The 23,498-nt window shown below is 52.3% G+C and overlaps 1 protein-coding gene across 1 annotated transcript in view; it reads left to right on the top strand.

The window, feature by feature from the left end:
* Positions 1-23,498, top strand: part of LOC140411570 (T-cell surface glycoprotein CD5-like) — a 64,563-nt gene that overhangs the window by 5,730 nt on the left and 35,335 nt on the right. The window contains exons 2-3 of the mRNA XM_072500652.1: positions 12,688-12,717; positions 14,224-14,247. Coding sequence (XP_072356753.1) covers positions 12,688-12,717; positions 14,224-14,247 — 54 coding nt within the window. The remainder of the gene's footprint in view (positions 1-12,687; positions 12,718-14,223; positions 14,248-23,498) is intronic.

Genomic DNA, 23,498 nt, shown 5'->3' with positions numbered 1-23,498 from the left:
GTTCCTGTCTCCGTATCACACTTGGAGTTACTGTGCACAGTTCCTGTCTCCGTATCACACTGGGAGTCACTGTGCACAGTTCCTGTCTCCGTATCACACTGGGAGTTACTGTGCACAGTTCCTGTCGCCGTATCACACTGGGAATCACTGTGCACAGTTCCTGTCTCTGTATCACACTGGGAGTCACTGTGCACAGTTCCGTTCTCCGTATCACACTGGGAGTCACTGTGCACAGTTCCTGTCTCCGTATCACACTGGGAGTCACTGTGCACAGTTCCTGTCTCTGTATCACACTGGGAGTCACTGTGCACAGTTCCTGTCTCCGTGTCGCACTGGGAGTCACTGTGCACAGTTCCTGTCTCCGTATCACACTGGGAGTACCGTGCATGGTAGGGTGGAGGCTCAGCTGGAGCAGAAACACCAGTAGGGAGCGGATGGGCCGAGTGGCCTGTTTCTGTGTGGCAGACTCCGCATAAAGCTGTGAACCCCTTCCCGCGGGAGGTGGTGATTTGAACAATGAACCCAGCAATGCGCACAGGGGAAGTGGTGAGAGGTTATTCCCACTGGAGGCTGGCCTGTCAGTGATGGCTTTGGGCAACGGCGCGAGTTTCCCACAGGAGGATGCCGCCTGCCACGCTGAGCTCCTGCCACTTGCGTCAAAGGCTCGTAGGTCCACGGGCAGCTTCCGTCGCTGGCCCCCCGTGTAAGACAAAGTGAGTTTTTGTGAGCCCAGTAGCGTATCTAGGTGCCGGGTGCTCAGCAAGGTTTCAGGAGGTGGGGGGGGAGGGGGGCGGCATAGCTCCCAGACTCTCTGTATTTGAGCGGGAACTGTCTCCGTTGCAAATCTCAAATCTCTCCTCAACCTTCTCTGCTGTAAGGAGCACTGTCACAACTTTGCCAACTGAAGTCCCTCAGTCCCTGGTTGCGTCCTGGCTAATGGCCCTCTGCACCCTCTCCCCATAAGCAAAGCCAAATTGTCACAAGTCACTGGTTAACCGGCCCCTGTCTGAGCACTGCGTCCAATTCCTGGGCGTCGCGCTATAAGGAAGGATGTCCAGGCGCGGGGAGAAGGAGCGGAGGAGATTAACCAGAACATTTCATTATCAGAGACCCCTCCCACCCAGGCATTGCCCTCTTCCAGGCCCTTCCATCAGGCATGAGGTACAGAAGTCTGAAGACCCGCACATCCAGACACAGGAACAGCTTCTTCCCCACAGCTACAAGACTCCTCAACGACTCCCCCTCAGACTGATGTCCCTGTACGAACACTATTCACAACGCCCTATGCTGCTCTTGCTCATGTATTAGCTTTGTTTGGCCCCTTGTTCCGCACTGTAACCAATCACTGCTTGTCGATGTACCATCTGTCAATATTCTCTGTCGGTTATTGTTTTTGTCTACTATGTACGTACTGTGTACGTTCCCTCGGCCGCAGAAAAATACTTTTCACTGAACTTCGGTACATGTGACAATAAATCAAATCAAATCAAACATTTCCAAGGATTCAGGGGAGTCAGTGAATGTGGAGAGAATGGGAGCTGTTGGGACTGTTCTCCGTTGAGCAGACAAGGGGGATGGAAGGGATCGAAACCGTCAAGATCCTGAGGGGGTTATTGACGGGGTGGATGTGGAGAGGACGTTTCCTCTTGTGGGAGAATCTAGAACGAGGGCGGGGGGTGGGGGGGGGGGGGGGGGGGGTCACTGTTTAAAAATAAGGGGGCGGCCCATTTCAGACGGAGTTGAGGAGAATTCTTTCCCCTCAGAGGGTGCCGAGTTTCTGGAACTTTTTTCCTCAAAATGCGGCAGGAGCAGAATCTCGGAATGTTGTTCAGGCCGAGCGAGATGGATTCTCGATTAACGAGGGAGGGTGAAAGGTCATCGAGGGGTCGGCAGGAATGTGGGGTCGAGGTCACAAGCCCATCGGTCACGATCTTATTAATGGGTTGGCAGGCTGGAGGGGCTGAACGTCCTCCTCATGCCCCTGTCTGTATATGTTTGGATGTGAAACACCTTTGGTTGACACGGAGTTATCAATTGCATATTGAAAAGGGGCGATTGAATGAGCACAGGTTGACGTTAGTGGGAGAGTGTTCCAATTTTCCCACAGCCTTTGAGGGCCGAAGGGCCTGTTCCTGTGCTGTACATTTCTTTGTTCTTTGTTCTTTGTCTTTGTTCTTTGTGCGTGGGAATGTTGTCCAGTTTCACTCCTGACAGATCCGGATAATGTTTGGAGGCAGTGGTTCCTCGTTCCCAAACCCCCCGACCAGCAGGAATAGTTTCGCACTGTAATCGGATCACCCTGAACCTTATAAATGCGGGGAAGTACACTCCTCGCTTGTCTCATCTCTTCCCTCCTCTGGGATGTTTTTTTTTTTTTTTGCCAATTATTTCAAATTGGGGGTCCTGGCTATGCAGGCCGACCGACCCTCTCCGTTCACCCGCTCTCCCCGCCAGCGCGGACGACTCCTCCGCCTTCGCTCTGCTGCGAAAAGGAACCCCCCCTCCCTCCCCGCCATCCCGCTCTCGCTCACCGTTTGACTTCCCCCCCCCGCCTCCCTGAGGTCCCTCGCCGCCCCCCCCCCCTCCCCCCGCTGCAAGGCAGAGCGAAAGAGGCAGCCGTCGATTTTCGGTTGAAGGCCCGTTCTTCGGCCTTCTCCCCACTCTGGGAAGGTGCCCGACCTCGCCTATCGGGCAAGGCAAAATGGGCGATGGTGGTGTACTGGTAACACCGTCGGGCCAGGAACCCCAGGCGGAAGGACTGGGGGCACACGCATTCAAATCCCACCGTTTAGTTCAATTTAAATTCAATCTGGAATATAAAGTGTCGATGATGGCGGCCATGACAGTTGCCACCCAAAGGAATCTGCCACCCTTGCCTGGTCTGGCCGACATGCTGGTTAATTGCCCCTCTGAAATGGACGAGTCACGACACTCAGATCCAAGGGCAACGCTGGGCCTTGCCAGCGATGCCCGCATCCAATGAAAGAGTGAAGAGAGGAGGGAAGGAGCGTAAGACGGACGGACTGTCTCCATCAGACGCAGCAGGGTACAAGCCCACCTGGGGCATCGTGGCTGAATCCGAAGCACCACACCCCCAGGACAGATGCCAAGGCTTTGGAGAGGGGGTAGGGGGCCGTGGGCGAGAATGGGACCGGGGCGTACTGAGGGGCAGCAGGGTAATGTGACGAAGTTGGGGCTGTGCTCCTGAGAGTGGAGAAGGTTAAGAGGAGATTCGAATGGAGGCGTTCAAAGTTAGGGGGGGGGGGGGTTTCATGGAGTGGACGGAGACAGGGAGGGGGTTAGGGGGGTGGGGGGGGGGGGGGGGGGGGGGGGCATGCTGCGGTTTGGTAACCAGAGCTCATACGACCAGCAAAACCACCCGAAGGTGACATGAGGGAAATCCACCTTTTAAACAGCGAGTTATTGTCATTTGGCAATGGCTGACCTCAAAGGCAGTGCAAAAAGCAGATTCGGCAGATTCAAAAGGGGGGGATTTGAGGGAATAAATAGGGCAATGGGTAAATAACAGGGAGAACAGGCCACCATGGAGCCTGACCCTTTCCCATTCTTCTCTGTGTGTGCCTGTGCGTGGGAGCGTGCGCGCGCGTTTCGAGCTCAGTACACCTTAACACCGCGTGTCACATCGGCTAACTGGGCACAACAGGCCGGGATTGGAGCCTGGCCCTGTCACACATATAGAGTTGGGTGATCTGTACCATATTTCGCACACTTGAGAGATTTACCGCCCTGTCCTCTGAGGGAACCGTCTATCTTTTTTTTTAAAACTCTTGTCTTTGTCTCTCAATCTGCCTGTTGCCTTTCCTTTGTGTTACTGTGAATAAGAGTCGGCATCCGTTTGCTTTCTGTGTCTGCGTGCAGTTCAAACACAACACCTGCTCGTGTGGTTCACGATTGGGAGAATCGGCAGACAAACAGTCCTAGGACGGTACAGCAAAGCTCCTTTTCGAAACTTCAAAGTCCCGTGCTGGCGCCTGCCCTTCCCGCACACACACACACACACACACACACACACACGTTCATGAACGACTTTCCGTCTGGAATGGGAATCCGATTTCTCTTTCGGAAGTCGCCCTCCAGCTCTGGCCGTGCGGCCTTCCGAGCCGTGCGTTCCCGAATCACATCACCCCCACTGCCGAAAGCGAATTCTCCTCAGGTGCCGCCTCCGGGACTCTCTGGTCTCCGACTCACAGATGAGGAGACCGGTACTGTACTCAATGCTACAGATGTATCACCGAGGCCTCCAACACAGACAAGGCCTACCGCCTCAGCGCCAGGCAATAACAAAACCACCTCAGTATTTTTAATCCCATTTTCCAGCTCTTGGCATCGCAAGTGCACACCTAAATACTTCTTAAGTGTTATGAGGGTCTCTGCCTCCACCACCCTTTCAGGTCGCGAGTCCCAGACTCGCCCAGAGAGTGGCCTCACCAATGCGCTTTGTTTGCAGTTGGAGGCCCAAATGATAAGCCCATAAGACCAGATTCGATTCCCGGCTTGGGTCACTGTCTGTGCGGAGTCTGCGCGTCCTCCCCGTGGTCTGCGTGGGTTTCCTCCGGGTGCCCCGGTTTCCTCCCACAGTCCAAAGATGCGCAGGTTGGGTGGATTGGCCGCGCTAAATTGCCCCTTAGTGTCCAAAATTGCCCTTAGTGTTGGGTGGGGTTGCTGGGTTGTGGGGATGGGGTGGAGGTGTTGACCTTGGGTGGGGTGCTCCTTCCAAGAGCCGGTGCAGACTTGATGGGCCGAATGGCCTCCTTCTGCACTGTAAATTCTATAAGACATAGGATCAGAATTAGGCCACTCGGCCCATCGAGTCTGCTCCGCCATTCAATCATGGCTGATATTTTCTCATCCCCATTCTCCTGCCTTCTCCCCATAACCCCTGATCCCCTTATTGATCAAGAACCTATCTATCTCCGTCTGAAAGACACTCAGCGATTTGACCTCCACAGCCGTCTGCGGCAAAGAGTTCCACAGATTCACCACCCTCTGGCTGAAGAAATTCCTCCTCATCTCGGTTTTAAAGGATGATCCCTTTAGTCTGAGATGGTGTCCCCCCTGGTTCTAGTTTTTCCTACAAGTGGAAACATCCACGTCCACGCTATCCAGACCTCGCAGCATGCTGTAAGTTTCAACAAGATCCCCTCTCACCCTTCCAAACTCCAACGGGTGCAGACCCAGAGTCCTCAACCGCTCCTCGTATGACGAGTAGTGATAGCGTGTGGGGTCAGTTGGCAGATCAGTCCTGATTGAACGAGCCCATGGGGAGTGAATGGCCTCCCTCTTGCCCGGGAGGAGAGCTGGTTTATTTTTTACTCCGTCAGGCCGCTACGATCTGAGGGGGAAGCAGGTGCAGTCATAACTTTCAAAACGAGAATTGGGTCGATACTCAATAGCGGAGGGAGGGGGGGGGAATGAAAATTGTTTGTTTTGGGGGCTGCGAGGAGAGCGCGGGACAGGGGGGGAGGTGGGGGGGGGGGGGCAAGCGTGACGAGTCGAATAGTTCTTTCAAAGAGTGGGAGCAGGCGCGAGTGGGGAGCGGGCCTGCCGAGCGATGTTGAGCAGTTGGGACAGAGTTAAAAAGCAGACAACACGTTTGCACAACTCAAATGTCACTTTTAAATGAACTGAAAATGTTGGAGTCAGCGGGTTTCGGCAGCGGAAGAAATGTGCGGAGAGAGAGAGAGAAACCGAGTGAACGTTACAAGCTGTGACCTTTCGGCGGGACTGGGAAAGATTAAGAAGCCCACAGGTTTCGAGCAAGTGGGTGGGTGGGTCGGCGGAGGAGAGGAGGAAGGTAAAAGACGGAGTGAAAGGCAGGAGAGATCGACCAGCCCAGGAGTGGAGGCCGGGGTTTCCTGGCCTCGCCCGCTGTGGGGGCCGCCTGGTCCCGGCGAAAATTAACGGACAATTTGTCTGGCCCACCGAAACTCCCCCCCCCCCCCTCCCAACTCCCACCAGATATTTCCTCTCCGAGGGTCCCGAGTCTCTCGAACTCTCTTCCTCAAAAGGCAGCGCGAGCAGAACCTCGGAATGTCGTCAAGGCCGAGCGAGACGGATGCTTGATTGACGAGAGGGGGGGGGGGGTGAAAGGTTATCGGGGGGGTCGGCAGGAATGTGGGGGTCGAGGTTATAGTCAGATCAGTCATTGTGAATGGGGCAGCAGGCTGGAGGGGCCGAGCGGCCTCTTTATTCACATGTGTCGAGAGCAGGTGTGCCGCTCGCTGTTAAGAAGAGAAAAACACAAAACCAAAGGAAACAAAGTGTAGGCCACCTCCTGAAACTGTTGTACTCGGGTACTGAGGCCAAAAGGGTGAGAAGTGCCCGAACGGAAGGCGAGGTGCTGAAAGTCGCCCGACATTAGGCCCCGGGCAGTATTTCCTATTCTTCACTCATGGGGACTTTGGCTTTGCTTTGGTGGCTGGGCCAACTTTGGCCTTCAACTGAGTTGTTCGGCCCTTTCAGAGTCAAGCACATTGCTGCAGGGTCTGGAGTCACATTTTTGGGCCTCTCTGACGATCCCCGGACTGGGGCCGGCACCGGTGGCACAGTGGTCGGCACTGCGGCCTCACAGCGCCAAGGTCCCAGATTCGATCCCCGGCCGTGGGTCGCTGCCTGTGCGGAGTCTGCACGTTCTCCCCGTGCCTGCGTGGGTTTCCTCCGGGCGCTCCGGTTTCCTCCCCGCAAGTCCAAAGGTGTGCGGGTGAGGTGGATTGGCCGTGCTCCATTTCCCCTGGGAGTCCAAAAGGTTAGGTGGGGTTATGGGGATCGGACGGGTGGGGGAGTGGGCGTAGGCACAGTGCCCGTTTGTGAGCCTTCTCAATGGGCCAAATGGCCTCCTTCTGCACTGTAGTGATCCTAGAATCTGAATCAGGACTCGAGGGTCTGGGGGTCACATGTACAGGCCCACCTGGCCGATCACACGATCGCCAGACCAGGATTTCCCTCTTTGAAGGGCATTCGTGGTACGTCCTTGCGACAATGGTTTCACGCTCAGCATTCATTGCAGATTTTTATTGAATTGAAATCTCACCATCTGGTGTGGAGGGATTTGACGCCGGGTCCCCAGAGCATTGCCCTGGATCCATGGGTTGCTAGTCCAGCGAGAATACCACTACATCCCCAAGGTATTCTGTTTCCTGATTCACGTGGGGTAATTCACTCACGACGCCTCGACCCAGTGGACGACTATGGGGGCGGTGCAGAACTGAGGGCCAAAAGCGTAAGATACCGTCATTAATAAATCCAATGGGGTTTGTTGAGGGAGGGTGGGGTGTCGGCTCCAGTAGGCCGTTGGTTTAGGGCCGAATGTCCTTTCTCTGTGCTGTACACTGTAATAGAAACACAGAACGTTTAGGGCACTGAAGGAGGCCGTTTTAATGTGGTTCGAAGCAATGCCTAATCCCGCTTCCCAGCCCTTTATCCGTAGACCAGTAGGCTAGGGAACACCGAGGACACGTCAAAGTACTTTTTAAATGGGATGGAGGGTTTCTGCCTTGGCCACTCTTTCAGGCAGTAAGGTCCGGCCTCTCCCCCGTAACCTCCCAGACTAAAACTTTAAAATCTCTCCTCTCTAATCCTACAAATTACTTCAGGGAGTAGCTACTCCATCTAGGCTCCGCCGAACTTTACAGGCCTCAGTTATATCTGCCCTCAGCCATCGTAACTCGTCCAACCTTCGCTTGTGGTTACATTTCTCCGACCCCAGGCAACACGCTCACCCATGCGGCCAGGCGACGCGGGAGAAGTTGTCGGCCACTCGGCCCATCGAGTCTGACCCGCCATTCAGCGAGGGCGTGACCTGCCATCGTGTCCAGCCTGATCGGCCTGGCCCATCAGGGCATCTGTGGGCTTGCACTCTTTAACTTTCCTCTCTGCCACTTCGCTGCTCTGCCCCCCTCCCCCGCTCTGAATCCTCCCACTGCCCCGTTACACTTGCGAGAGCCCATGGAGCTCGAGACAAGGTGGAGAGGGAGGCAAAGAAAGTCAAGAAACGACCTGATCAGGAATGGAGGCCACGTCGCTGTGAGGGAGACAGAGGAGCAAAGATCGGGGAGTGGCTCCAACACCAGGTTGTGGAGCGCCGTCTTGTCGCTGGACTAGAAATGCAGTGACCCAGGGAAAAGGCTCTGGGGACCCGAGTTCGAATCCTGCCACGGCAGATGGTGAAATTTGAATCGAATTAAAATCGCCAGTCTGCCGATGACTGTCGTAAAAACCCCGCTTGTTCACTACTGCCTCATTCGGAGGGGTATCTGCCGATCTGACCCTACACGTGACGCCTGACCCCCACAGCGATGCGCTCTGGCTCTGAGCCGGTTCAGCAAACCAACTAATGCACACATCCCATGAATAATAGATTTTAAAAAGCAGATTTAACAGTTTGTCAGCAAGTACAGAGTCATGCAGGAGAGGGAGAGGGAGAGGGAGAGACCTGTGAGTGGGTGGAAGGCAGGAGTAATTAAATGTCAGACGTGCTTGCAGACTTGTGTTAAAACATAATTGATTTTAAAACGTGGTGTCCGAATCAGTTCACGGCATCCACCCCCCCCCCCCCCCCCCCCCGGCCGCCGCCTCACCCCCCCCCCATCCCCCCCCCCCATTCTGTAATCCGAGATCTCTACGCCCCCTGCAATTCTGGTCTCCCGACGGCCATGCCTTCATGTTTCCAGCGCCCTCAAATTTCCCTCTCAAACCTCTCACCCATTCTCTCCCTCTCTATGCCTGTCTCTCTCTCTCTCTCTCTGTCTGTCTCTCTCTCCCTCTCTCTCTCTTTCTCTCTATGCCTGTCTCTCTCGCTCCCTCTCTCTGTCTGTCTCTCTATGTCTGTCTCTCGCTCTCTCTCTCTCCCTCTCTATGTCTGTCTCTCTCTCTCCCTCTCTCTGTCTGTCTCTCTCTCTTCCTCTCTCTGTCTGTCTCTCTATGTCTGTCTCTCGCTCTCTCTCTCTCCCTCTCTATGTCTGTCTCTCTCTCTCTCTCTCTCTCTCTGTCTGTCTCTCTCTCCTTCTCTCTCTCTTTCTCTCTATGTCTGTCTCTCGCTCTCTCTCTCTCCCTCTCTATGTCTGTCTCTCTCTCTCTCTCTCTCTCTCACTCCCCTCTCTCTCTCTCTATGTCTGTCTCTCACTCTCTCTCTCTCCCTCTCTATGTCTGTCTCTCTCTCTCTCACTCCCCTCTCTCTCTCTATGTCTGTCTCTCCCTCTCTCTCTCCCTCTCTATGTCTGTCTCTCTCTCTCTCACTCCCCTCTCTCTCTCTCTATGTCTGTCTCTCACTCTCTCTCTCCGTCTCTATGTCTGTCTCTCTCTCTCTCACTCCCCTCTCTCTCTCTATGTCTGTCTCTCGCTCTCTCTCTCCCTCTCTATGTCTGTCTCTCTCTCTCTCACTCCCCTCTCTCTCTATGTCTCACTTTCTCTCTCTCCCCCTCTCTCTCTCTATGCCTGTCTCTCTCGCTCCCTCTCTCTGTCTGTCTCTCTATGTCTGTCTCTCGCTCTCTCTCTCTCCCTCTCTATGTCTGTCTCTCTCTCTCCCTCTCTCTGTCTGTCTCTCTCTCTCCCTCTCTCTGTCTGTCTCTCTCTCTCCCTCTCTCTGTCTGTCTCTCTATGTCTGTCTCTCGCTCTCTCTCTCTCCCTCTCTATGTCTGTCTCTCTCTCTCTCTCTCTCTGTCTGTCTCTCTCTCCCTCTCTCTCTCTTTCTCTCTATGTCTGTCTCTCACTCTCTCTCTCTCCCTCTCTATGTCTGTCTCTCACTCTCTCTCTCTCTCCCTCTCTATGTCTGTCTCTCTCTCTCTCACTCCCCTCTCTCTCTCTATGTCTGTCTCTCCCTCTCTCTCTCCCTCTCTATGTCTGTCTCTCTCTCTCTCACTCCCCTCTCTCTCTATGTCTGTCTCTCACTCTCTCTCTCCGTCTCTATGTCTGTCTCTCTCTCGCTCACTCCCCTCTCTCTCTCTATGTCTGTCTCTCGCTCTCTCTCTCACTCCCCTCTCTCTCTATGTCTCACTTTCTCTCTCTCCCCCTCTCTCTCTCTATGTCTGTCTCTCTCTCTCTCACTCCCCTCTCTCTCTCTATGTCTGTCTCTCTCTCTCTCACTCCCCTCTCTCTCTATGTCTCACTCTCTCTCTCCCCCTCTCTCTCTATGTCTGTCTCTCTCTCACTCCCCTCTCTCTCTCTATGTCTGTCTCTCGCTCTCTCTCTCTCCCTCTCTATGTCTGTCTCTCTTTCTCTCTCACTCCCCTCTCTCTCTATGTCTCACTCTCTCTCTCCCCCCTCTCTCTCTCTATGTCTGTCTCTCTCTCTCTCACTCCCCTCTCTCTCTCTCTATGTCTGTCTCTCACTCTCTCTCCCCTCTCTCCCTCTATGTCTGTCTGTCTGTCTCTCTCTCTCTCTCTATGTCTGTCTCTCTCTCTCGCTCTCCCCTCTCTCTCTCTATGTCTGTCTCTCTCTCGCTCTCCCCTCTCTCTATGTCTCTCTCTCTCCCCTCTCTCCCTCCATGTCTGTCTGTCTGTCTCTCTCTCGATGTCTGTCTCTCGCTCTCTCTCCCCTCTCTCTCTATGTCTGTCTCTCTCTCGCTCTCCCCTCTCTCTCTCTATGTCTGTCTCTCTCTCTCTATGTCTGTCTGTCTCTCTCGCTCTCTCTCTCTATGTCTGTCTCTATATCTATCTACCCCCCTCTCTATGTCTGTCTGTCTCTGTCCCTCCCCCCTCTCTCTATGTCTCCCTCTCTCTCTCTCTCTCCCCCCTCTCTCTCTATGTCTGTCTCTGTCTCTCTCCCCTCTCTTTCTGTCTGTCCATCTCTCCCCTCTTTCTCTCTATGTCTGTCTTTCGCTCTCCCTCTCTCTCTCTCTCTATGTCTGTCTCTCTCTCTCTCACCTCTCTCTCTCTCTACGTCTGTCTCTCTCTCTCTCTCTCTATGTCTGTCTCTGTCTCTCTCTCCCCTGTCTTTCTCTGTCTGTCTCTCTCTCTCACCTCTCTCTCTCTATGTCTGTCTCTCTCTCTCTCTCTCTATGTCTGTCTCTCTCTCTCTCCCCTCTCTCTCTCTCTCTATGTCTGTCTGTCTCTCTCTCGCTCCCCTCTTTCTCCCTCTCTATGTCTGTCTCTGACTCTCTCTCCCCTCTCTTTTTCTGTCTGTCTCTCTCTCTATGTCTGTCTCGCTCTCTCTCTCTCTCTATGTCTCTCTCTCTCTCTCTCTCTGTCTCTTTCTCTCTCTCCCCTCTCTCTCTATGTCTTTCTCTCGCTCTCTCACTGCCCTCTCTCTCTATGTCTCTCTCTCTCTCTCTCGCTCTCTGTCTCTCTCTCTCTCTCCCCTGTGCTTAGGCGCTCATTAAACCCAACCTCCTTGTCCGACCTTTTGAGGACTCTGCCCTAACGACCCCCGACGTGTTCGGTTTGGTGTGACGATGATTCGCTTTGCATGAGGCACCTTGGTAATTTAGATGATTATTTGGCTGGAAACAATGTGCGGGATACGGGGAAAAGGCTGGGGATTGGCACAAAGTCATGATGCCCGTTTGCAGAGTGAGCGCACACAGCATGGGATGAATGGAGTCCTCCCACGCCCCCAACAGTCCCGTGATTCTGAGAGGATTGTAACCACTTTAAAACCTCGATCTAAATGCAGGCGGGTGTGGTCGACGCCCATGGGGTTAGGAAAGAGGGGAACGGGGACAATAGCAAAGCAACGACGGGTCGGGTCCGGGGGAGGTGCCAATGGAAACGGCAGTGACAATTCCATTGCCAGATATCGGAGACACAGGACACAGGGGTTAGGATCTGAAACTGTGCAGCCCGCAGTTAATCCTGAGAGGTGTGTAAAGCCTCTTCGAAAATCACGCTGCCGCCCCTCGACCAGACTGCAGTGCCGAATACTGCCAGCATGAAATGGAAAGGCATATCTCAGTGTCATTATGTATGGGTTCAGGAGCACCTCAGCCAATGAATCACAACCTCTGGGGCCGATCCTCCCAAAGGGAGCCCAAGAGTTCGCGCCGCAATCGTGGGACAGAACCCACCGGAGGGTCTCCACACCTCAGGCGAGGGGCAGCGGTTGAGAAGTCCGGGCCTTCGTGAATAACCTCCACGAATATTATTGCACCGTTGCCGATGTAACAGCGGGGGCAAGGTTTTCGAGGCGGGACCCAAGATTGAGCCAGAAATGCTAATGAACGTCATTGGGTTACATTGGTTGTCAGGGGAAATACCGACAGCACATTGGTTAGCACACATGCTTCACAGCTCCAGGGTCCCAGGTTCGATACCCCGCCTTGGGTCACTGTCGGTGCGGAGTCTGCACGTTCCCCCCCGTGTCTGCGGGGATTTCCTCCGGGCGCTCCGGTTTCCTCCCACAAGTCCTGAAAGACGTGCTTGTTAGGAGAATTGGATATTCAGAATTCTCCCTGTGTACCCAAACAGGCACCGGAGTGTGGCGACTAGGGGCTTTTCACAGTAACCTCATTGCAGTGTTAATGTAAGCCTACTTGTGATAATAAAGATTATGATATTATCAGCCAGTAATCCTGCTTGGGATCACTGCCCAATAGAAAGCAGGGAATTCAGGCAGTGTTCGTTCCTCTGCGCTGATTGTCCTGTGATCTCTGGGCTTGGTGTGTGCGTCTCATTATTTCACATCCTGATACAATATGTACTTCATATCTGATCGTCAACATCTCTTTCATTTCAGTGTTAATCAGAGGATTGTGTTCAGCTCAGGGTAAGTGTGTCTCTGTCTCGCATGTTGATTGCCAGTAGGGGTTGTCGGCAACCATTCGCAAAATGTCACTTAGTTCACAGAGTTTGATAGCGAGAACAGGAGTTGATCAAGGCTCTGAAACAGATCTAAAGCTGCTGGATCAGAGAGTCAGCTCTGGCAATGGGAGACTCCCTTCTCTGTCCTTCAGGCAGTGCAGCACTCCTTCAGTACTGACTCTGACAGTGCAGTACTCCCTCAGTACTGACCCTCTGACAGTGCAGCACTCCCTCAGTACTGACCCTCTGACAGTGCAGCACTCCCTCAGTACTGACCCTCTGACAGTGCAGCACTCCCTCAGTACTGACCCTCTGACAGTGCAGCACTCCCTCAGTACTGACCCTCTGACAGTGCAGCATTCCCTCAGTACTGACCCTCTGACAGTGCAGCACTCCCTCAGTGCTGACCCTCTGACAGTGCAGCACTCCCTCAGTACTGACCCTCTGACAGTGCAGCACTCCCTCAGTACTGACCCTCTGACAGTGCAGCACTCCCCCAGTACTGACCCTGTGACAGTGCAGCGCTCCCTCAGTACTGACCCTCTGACAGTGCAGCACTCCCTCAGCACTGACCCTCTGACAGTGCAGCACTCCCTCAGTACTGACCCTGTGACAGTGCAGCGCTCCCTCAGTACTGACCCTCTGACAGTGCAGCACTCCCTCAGTACTGACCCTCTGAGAGTGCAGCACTCCCTCAGTACTGACCCTCTGACAGTGCAGCACTCCCTCAGTACTGACCCTCTGACAGTGCAGCACTCCCTCAGTACTGACCCTCTGACAGTGCGGCACTCCCTCAGCACTGACCCTCTGACAGTGCAGCACTCCCTCAATACTGACCCTCTGACAGTGTGGCACTCCCTCAGCACTGACCCTCTGACAGTGCAGCACTCCCTCAGTACTGACCCTCTGACAGTGCAGCACTCCCTCAGTACTGTCCCTCTGACAGTGCAGCACTCCCTCAGCACTGACCCTCTGACAGTGCAGCACTCCCTCAGTACTGACCCTCTGACAGTGCAGCACTCCCTCAGTACTGACCCTCTGACAGTGCAGCACTCCCTCAGTACAGACCCTCTGACAGTGCAGCACTCCCTCAGCACTGACCCTCTGACAGTGCAGCACTCTCTCAGTAATGACCCTCTGACAGTGCAGCACTCCCTCAGTACTGACCCTCTGACAGTGCAGCACTCTCTCAGTACTGACCCTCTGACAGTGCAGCACTCCCTCAGTACTGACCCTCTGACAGTGCAGCACACCCTCAGTACAGACCCTCTGACAGTGCAGCACTCCCTCACTAATAGAATTCCTAAATCTTGGTTGTGTTTGGGGCTTGCCTTTCAGGAGGGCGTCCTGTTCCCATGGTCACTTACTCAGGGATGCGAGTGTTGTGCATTGTATGTGTAGTGATGCTTAATACTCTGATCGCAACTTCCCCAGGACACCCTCTCATGGAATGTTTCATTTTGTTTTTCAGAATCTTCGACAGCAACAAGTCATGGTTTGTACTTCTCTGTGTGTCACTCAAATGGAAATTAATCCATTCATTAGTCGTATTTCACTGGCTATTAATTCCTCTACCGTCAAAATGCACTTGTTCTGTGAAGTTCCCGAGCATTCTCACAGAATGGTTTTGATGAGCTGTGACAGCGGCACACACACTTACACTGAAACTCACACCCACACAAACACACACTCATACAGATTCACATTGAAGCACGCACACACTGAACTACACACCCACAGAGATGCACACTCACATCCACACACAAACAAACACTCACACCAACACACAAACACACACACTGAAACACACAAACTGAAACATGCACAAGCACACAGTCACACACCCACTCACACCCATGCACAAACACACACTCACACACACACACTGAAGAACAATCTCACACCCACACAAACACACACTTACACTGATAAACACACTCACACGTAAACACACACACTCACACACACACTGACAAACAAACTCACACCCACACAAACACACACTTACACTGATAAACACACTCACACACAAACACACACACACACTGAAAAACAAACTCACACAAACACACACTTACACTGATAAACACACTCACACACAAACACACACTCACACACTGAAAAACAAACTCACACCCACACAAACACACACTTACACTGATAAACACACTCACACACAAACACACACTCACACACTGAAAAACAAACTCACACCCACACAAACATACACTTACACTGATAAACACACTCACACGCAATCACACACACACTGAAAAACAAACTCACACCCACACACATTTACACTGATAAACACACTCACACACAAACACACACTCACACACTGAAAAACAAACTCACACCCACACAAACATACACTTACACTGATAAACACACTCACACACAAACACACACTCACACACTGAAAAACAAACTCACACCCACACAAACATACACTTACACTGATAAACACACTCACACGCAAACACACACACACTGAAAAACAAACTCACACCCACACACACACTGATAAACACACTCACACGCAAACACACACACACTGAAAAACAAACTCACACCCACACACACTTACACTGATAAACACACTCACACGCAAACACACACACTCACACACACACACACTGAAAAACAAACTCACACCCACACACACTTACACTGATAAACACACTCACACACAAACACCCACTTACACTCAGGCTAAGCCTGATTCAGTTTAAGGTGTTACACAGGGCGCATATGACTGGAGCACGGCTCAGTAAATTTTTTGGGGTGGAGGATAGGTGTGCGAGGTGCTCGAGAAGCCCAGCGAATCATACCCATATGTTTTGGTCATGCCCGGCACTACAGGGGTTTTGGATGGGGGTGACAAAGGTGCTTTCAAAAGTAGTAGGAGTCCGGGTCGAACCAAGCTGGGGGTTGGCTATATTTGGGGTTGCACAAGAGCCGGGAGTGCAGGAGGCGAGAGAGGCCGATGTTTTGGCCTTTGCGTCCCTAGTAGCCCGGCGCAGGATATTGCTAATGTGGAAAGAAGCCAAGCCCCCGGGGGTGGAGACCTGGATAAATGACATGGCAGGGTTTATAAAGCTAGAGCGGATTAAGTTCGTCCTAAGGGGGTCGGCTCAAGGGTTCACCAGGCGGTGGCAACCGTTCGTCGAATACCTCGCAGATAGATAGACGGAATGGGAAAAAGAAGGCAGCAGCAGCAGCCCAGGATCGGGGGGAGGGGGGGGGGAGGAGGAACCAGAAGGACTCTCAGGGTTGTTAATATATACTGTATAGTATGTATAGGTCGTTGCTACAGATAATTATATATTGGACTGTTAAATTATATTTTTGGAGAGTGTTACTTGTGACAAGGCAGTTGCCAATTAGGGTTAGTTTTCATTTTTGTTATTTATTATTTATTCACTTTCTGTTTATAAAATAGGTCATTGTTATTTGTGTTGTTATAATATTGTGTAAAGGATGCACAATGTACTGTGTTGGTTGACCAAAAATTTTCAATAAAATATTTATTTAAAAAAAACACACACTTACACTGATAAACACACTCACACACAAACACACACTCACACACACACTGAAAAACACACTCACACCCACATACAAACACCCACACAAACACACCCACAACCACACGCAAACACAAACACTGAAACACACACTGTAAAACACACTGAAAAACACACTCACAGCCACACTCAAACACACACTCACACACACACTGAAAAACACACTCACACCCACATACAAACACACACTCACACACATGCTGAAACACACACCCACACATACTCACAAACACAGTGAAACACACACTCACACTGAAATACACACTCGGAAACTGACACACACACTGAAATAAACAACCACAGATGCACACTCAGTGAAACACAAACACACTCACACACACTGAAACACAAACACACATTGAAACACATACCCACAGGTGCACGTTCACACTGTAGCACACACTCCCACCCATACACAAACCCACTGAAACACACACACATTAACACTCACACTTACACTGAGGCACACACACACTGACAGGCACACTCACACACACACACTCACAACCACACTGAGGCACACACACACTCACACACACACTCACACACACACTCACACGCTCACACAAATCCACACACACTCACGCAGACACACACACACAAACACACATTGACACACACACACTCACACACACAGACACACACATTCACACTCACACTCACACAGCTACACACACTCACACACACTCACACACACACTCACAACCACACTGAGGCACACACACACTGACAGGCACACTCACACACACACACTCACTCACACAGACACACACATTCACACTCACACTCACACAGCTACACACACTCACACACACACTCACACACACTCACACAGACACACACATTCACACTCACACCCACACAGCTACACACACTCACAAACTAAATGAAACACATACAAGTCCATTGACACACACATGCTCATAGTGACATACAAACGCGCACAATAGCTCACACACACCCTGAAACACTCTGACGCACTGATATACACGCGAACACACTGCTGACGCTGTGTGAGGAGCTGAATGGTCTCCTCCTGGTTCTAATGTTCCGATGTACGCAGGCTGGTTTTGTAACCTCCTAGACAAGGGGTCAATAGAGCTGTTTGAGTCACTCGATACCTCACTCTCTTTCTCGCTAGTACTGTCCCCGCCCTCACACTGAGATGGTTTGAGTCAGACGGGAGCCGGGGGCTAACTCCAGGCGTTTCCGCTACACCCTTAATATGGGCACGAAAGCGAGCGCGATTGATCAGCTCTAACCACGGCCTTCCCCTCACCCACACAACACAGCAGCGCCACACGTGAAAAACAACAAGCCAGCCGCCAAAACCAAACTTCAGAACATCCTGAGCACGGGATCAAGCGTCTATAACCCCGTGCTGTACCTGTCCTGGGAGCTTTACTCTGTATCTAACCCCGTGCTGTACCTGTCCTGGGAGCTTTACTCTGTATCTAACCCCGTGCTGGACCTGTCCTGGGAATGTTTGATGGGGACAGTGTAGAGGGAGCTTTACTCTGTATCTAACCCCGTGCTGTACCTGTCGTGGGAGTGTTTGATGGGGACAGTGTAGAGGGAGCTTTACTCTGGATCTAACCCCGTGCTATACCTGTCCTGGGAGTGTTTGATGGGGACAGTGTAGAGGGAGCTTTACTCTGTATCTAACCCCGTGCTGTACCTGTCCTGGGAATGTTTGATGGGGACAGTGTAGAGGGAGCTTTACTCTGTATCTAACCCCGTGCTGTACCTGTCCTGGGAGTGTTTGATGGGGACAGTGTAGAGGGAGCTTTACTCTGTATCTAACCCCGAGCTGTACCTGTCCTGGGAGCTTTACTCTGTATCTAACCCCGTGCTGTACCTGTCCTGGGAGCTTTACTCTGTATCTAACCCCGTGTTGTAACCGTCCTGGGAGCTTTACTCTGTATCTAACCCCGAGCTGTACCTGTCCTGGGAGCTTTACTCTGTATCTAACCCCTGCTGTACCTGTCCTGGGAGCTTTACTCTGTATCTAACCTCACGCTGTACCCGTCCTGGGAGCTTTACTCTGTATCTAACCCCGTGCTGTACCCGTCCTGGGAGTGTTTGATGGGGACAGTGTAGAGGGAGCTTTACTCTGTATCTCACCCCGTGCTGTACCTGTCCTGGGAGTGTTTGATGGGGACAGTGCAGAGGGAGCTTTACACTGTATCCAACCCCGTGCTGTACCTGTCCTGGGAGTGTTTGATGGGGCAGTGTAGAGGTAGCTTTACTCTGTATCTATACCTGTGCTGTACCTGTCCTGGGAGAGTTTGATGGGGACAGTGTAGAGGGAGCTTTACTCTGTATCTAACCCAGTGCTGTACCTGTCCTGGGAGTGTTTGATGGGGACAGTGTAGAGGGAGCTTTACTCTGTATCTAACCCCGTGCTGTACCTGTCCTGGGAGTGTTTGATGGGGCAGTGTAGAGGGAGCTTTACTCTGTATCTAACCCAGTGCTGTACCCGTCCTGGGAGCTTTACTCTGTATCTAACCACGTGCTGTACCTGTCCGGGGAGCTTTACTCTGTATCTAACCCCGTGCTTTACCTGTCCTGGGAGTGTTTGATGGGGACAGTGTAGAGGGAGCTTCACTCTGTATCTAACCCCGTGCTGTACCCGTCCTGGGAGTGTTTGATGGGGACAGTGTAGAGGGAGCTTTACTCTGTATCTAACCCAGTGCTGTACCCGTCCTGGGAGTGTTTGATGGGGACAGTGTAGAGGGAGCTTTACTCTGTATCTAACCCCGTGCTGTACCTGTCCTGGGAGTGTTTGATGGGGACAGTGTAGAGGCAGCTTTACTCTGTATCTAACCCAGTGCTGTACCCGTCCTGGGAGTGTTTGATGGGGACAGTGTAGAGGGAGCTTTACTCTGTATCTAACCCGTGCTGTACCTGTCGTGGGAGTGTTTGATGGGGACAGTGTAGAGGGAGCTTTACTCTGTATCTAGCCCCGTGCTGTACCTGTCCTGGGAGTGTTTGATGGGGACAGTGTAGAGGCAGCTTTACTCTGTATCTAACCCAGTGCTGTACCTGTCCTGGGAGTGTTTGATGGGGACAGTGTAGAGGGAGCTTTACTCTGTATCTAACCCCGTGCTGTATCTGTCCTGGGAGTGTTTGATGGGGACAGTGTAGAGGGAGCTTTACTCTGTATCTAACCCCGTGCTGTACCTGTCCTGGGAGTGTTTGATTGGGACAGTGTAGAGGGAGCTTTACTCTGTATCTAACCCCGTGCTGTACCTGTCCTGGGAGTGTTTGATGGGGACAGTGTAGAGGGAGATTTACTCTGTATCTAACCCCGTGCTGTACCTGTCCTGGGAGTGTTTGATGGGGACAGTGTAGAGGGAGCTTTACTCTGTATCTAACCCCGTGCTGTACCTGTCCTGGGAGTGTTTGATGGGGACAGTGCAGAGGGAGCTTTACTCTGTATCTAACCCCGTGCTGTACCTGTCCTGGGAGTGTTTGATGGGGACAGTGTAGCGGGAGTTTTACTCTGTATCTAACCCCATGCTGTACCTGTCCTGGGAGTGTTTGATGGGGACAGTGTAGAGGGAGCTTTACTCTGTATCTAACCCCGTGCTGTACCTGTCCTGGGAGCTTTACTCTGTATCTAACCCCGTGTTGTAACCGTCCTGGGAGCTTTACTCTGTATCTAACCCCGAGCTATACCTGTCCTGGGAGCTTTACTCTGTATCTAACCCCTGCTGTACCTGTCCTGGGAGCTTTACTCTGTATCTAACCTCACGCTGTACCCGTCCTGGGAGCTTTACTCTGTATCTAACCCCGCGCTGTACCCGTCCTGGGAGTGTTTGATGGGGACAGTGTAGAGGGAGCTTTACTCTGTATCTCACCCCGTGCTGTACCTGTCCTGGGAGTGTTTGATGGGGACAGTGCAGAGGGAGCTTTACACTGTATCCAACCCCGTGCTGTACCTGTCCTGGGAGTGTTTGATGGGGCAGTGTAGAGGTAGCTTTACTCTGTATCTATACCTGTGCTGTACCTGTCCTGGGAGAGTTTGATGGGGACAGTGTAGAGGGAGCTTTACTCTGTATCTAACCCAGTGCTGTACCTGTCCTGGGAGTGTTTGATGGGGACAGTGTAGAGGGAGCTTTACTCTGTATCTAACCCCGTGCTGTACCTGTCCTGGGAGTGTTTGATGGGGCAGTGTAGAGGGAGCTTTACTCTGTATCTAACCCAGTGCTGTACCCGTCCTGGGAGCTTTACTCTGTATCTAACCACGTGCTGTACCTGTCCGGGGAGCTTTACTCTGTATCTAACCCCGTGCTTTACCTGTCCTGGGAGTGTTTGATGGGGACAGTGTAGAGGGAGCTTCACTCTGTATCTAACCCCGTGCTGTACCTGTCCTGGGAGTGTTTGATGGGGACAGTGTAGAGGGAGCTTTACTCTGTATCTAACCCCGTGCTGTACCTGTCCTGGGAGTGTTTGATGGGGACAGTGTAGCGGGAGTTTTACTCTGTATCTAACCCCATGCTGTACCTGTCCTGGGAGTGTTTGATGGGGACAGTGTAGAGGGAGCTTTACTCTGTATCTAACCCCGTGCTGTACCTGTCCTGGGAGCTTTACTCTGTATCTAACCCCGTGTTGTAACCGTCCTGGGAGCTTTACTCTGTATCTAACCCCGAGCTATACCTGTCCTGGGAGCTTTACTCTGTATCTAACCCCTGCTGTACCTGTCCTGGGAGCTTTACTCTGTATCTAACCTCACGCTGTACCCGTCCTGGGAGCTTTACTCTGTATCTAACCCCGCGCTGTACCCGTCCTGGGAGTGTTTGATGGGGACAGTGTAGAGGGAGCTTTACTCTGTATCTCACCCCGTGCTGTACCTGTCCTGGGAGTGTTTGATGGGGACAGTGCAGAGGGAGCTTTACACTGTATCCAACCCCGTGCTGTACCTGTCCTGGGAGTGTTTGATGGGGCAGTGTAGAGGTAGCTTTACTCTGTATCTATACCTGTGCTGTACCTGTCCTGGGAGAGTTTGATGGGGACAGTGTAGAGGGAGCTTTACTCTGTATCTAACCCAGTGCTGTACCTGTCCTGGGAGTGTTTGATGGGGACAGTGTAGAGGGAGCTTTACTCTGTATCTAACCCCGTGCTGTACCTGTCCTGGGAGTGTTTGATGGGGCAGTGTAGAGGGAGCTTTACTCTGTATCTAACCCAGTGCTGTACCCGTCCTGGGAGCTTTACTCTGTATCTAACCACGTGCTGTACCTGTCCGGGGAGCTTTACTCTGTATCTAACCCCGTGCTTTACCTGTCCTGGGAGTGTTTGATGGGGACAGTGTAGAGGGAGCTTCACTCTGTATCTAACCCCGTGCTGTACCTGTCCTGGGAGTGTTTGATGGGGACAGTGTAGAGGGAGCTTTACTCTGTATCTAACCCCGTGCTGTACCTGTCCTGGGAGTGTTTGATGGGGACAGTGTAGAGGCAGCTTTACTCTGTGTCTAACCCAGTGCTGTACCTGTCCTGGGAGTGTTTGATGGGGACAGTGTAGAGGGAGTTTTACTCTGTATCTAACCCCGTGCTGTACCTGTCCTGGGAGTATTTGATGGGGAGAGTGTAGAGGCAGCTTTACTCTGTATCTAACCCCGTGCTGTACCTGTCCTGGGAGTGTTTGATGGGGACAGTGTAGAGGGAGTTTTACTCTGTATCTAACCCCGTGCTGTACCTGTCCTGGGAGTGTTTGATGGGGACAGTGTAGAGGCAGCTTTACTCTGTATCTAACCCAGTGCTGTACCTGTCCTGGGAGTGTTTGATGGGGACAGTGTAGAGGGAGCTTTACTCTGTATCTAACCCCGTGCTGTACCTGTCCTGGGAGTGTTTGATTGGGACAGTGTAGAGGGAGCTTTACTCTGTATCTAACCCCGTGCTGTACCTGTCCTGGGAGTGTTTGATGGGGACAGTGTAGAGGGAGCTTTACTCTGTATCTAACCCCGTGCTGTACCTGTCCTGGGAGTGTTTGATGGGGACAGTGTAGAGGGAGCTTTAATCTGTATCTAACCCCGTGCTGTACCTGTCCTGGGAGTGTTTGATGGGGACAGTGCAGAGGGAGCTTTACTCTGTATCTAACCCCGTGCTGTACCTGTCCTGGGAGTGTTTGATGGGGACAGTGTAGCGGGAGTTTTACTCTGTATCTAACCCCATGCTGTACCTGTCCTGGGAGTGTTTGATGGGGACAGTGTAGAGGGAGCTTTACTCTGTATCTAACCCCGTGCTGTACCTGTCCTGGGAGTGTTTGATGGGGACAGTGTAGAGGGAGCTTTACTCTGTATCTAACCCTGTGCTGTACCTGTCCTGGGAGTGTTTGATGGGGTCAGTGTAGAGAGAGCTTTACTCTGTATCTAACCCCATGCTGTACCTGTCCTGGGAGTGTTTGATGGGGACAGTGTAGAGGGAGCTTTACTCTGTATCTAACCCCGTGCTTTATCTGTCCTGGGAGTGTTTGATGGGGTCAGTGTAGAGGGAGCTTTACTCTGTATCTAACACCGTGCTGTACCTGTCCTGGGAGTGTTTGATGGGGACAGTGTAGAGGGAGCTTTACTCTGTATCTAACCCCATGCTGTACCTGTCCTGGGAGTGTTTGATGGGGACAGTGTAGAGAGAGCTTTACTCTGTATCTAACCCCGTGCTGTACCTGTCCTGAGAGTGTTTGATGGGGACAGTGCAGAGGGAGCTTTACTCTGTATCTAACCCCGTGCTGTACCTGTCCTGGGAGTGTTTGATGGGGACAGTGTAGAGGGAGTTTTACTCTGTATCTAACCCCGTGCTGTGCCTGTCCTGGGAGTGTTTGATGGGGACAGTGTAGAGAGAGCTATACTCTGTATCTTACCCCGTGCTGTACCTGTCCTGGGACTGTTAATGGGGACAGTGTAGAGGGAGCTTTACTCTTTATCTAACCCCGTGTTGTACCTGTCCAGGGAGTGTTTGATGGGGACAGTGTAGAGGGATCTTTACTCTGTATCTAACCCCGTGCTGGGCCTGTCCTGGGAGTGTTTGATGGGGACAATGTAGAGGGAGCTTTACTCTGTATCTAACCCCGTGCCGTACATGCCCTGGGAATGTTTATTGGGGACAGTGTAGAGGGAGCTTCACTCTGTATCTCACCCCGTGCTGTACCTGTCCTGGGA

This window comes from Scyliorhinus torazame, chromosome 4 (assembly GCF_047496885.1).
Source record: "Scyliorhinus torazame isolate Kashiwa2021f chromosome 4, sScyTor2.1, whole genome shotgun sequence".
NCBI lineage: Eukaryota > Metazoa > Chordata > Chondrichthyes > Carcharhiniformes > Scyliorhinidae > Scyliorhinus > Scyliorhinus torazame.
Note: the sequence above shows the minus strand (reverse complement) of the source record. Positions and strands in the feature narration are given on the sequence as shown.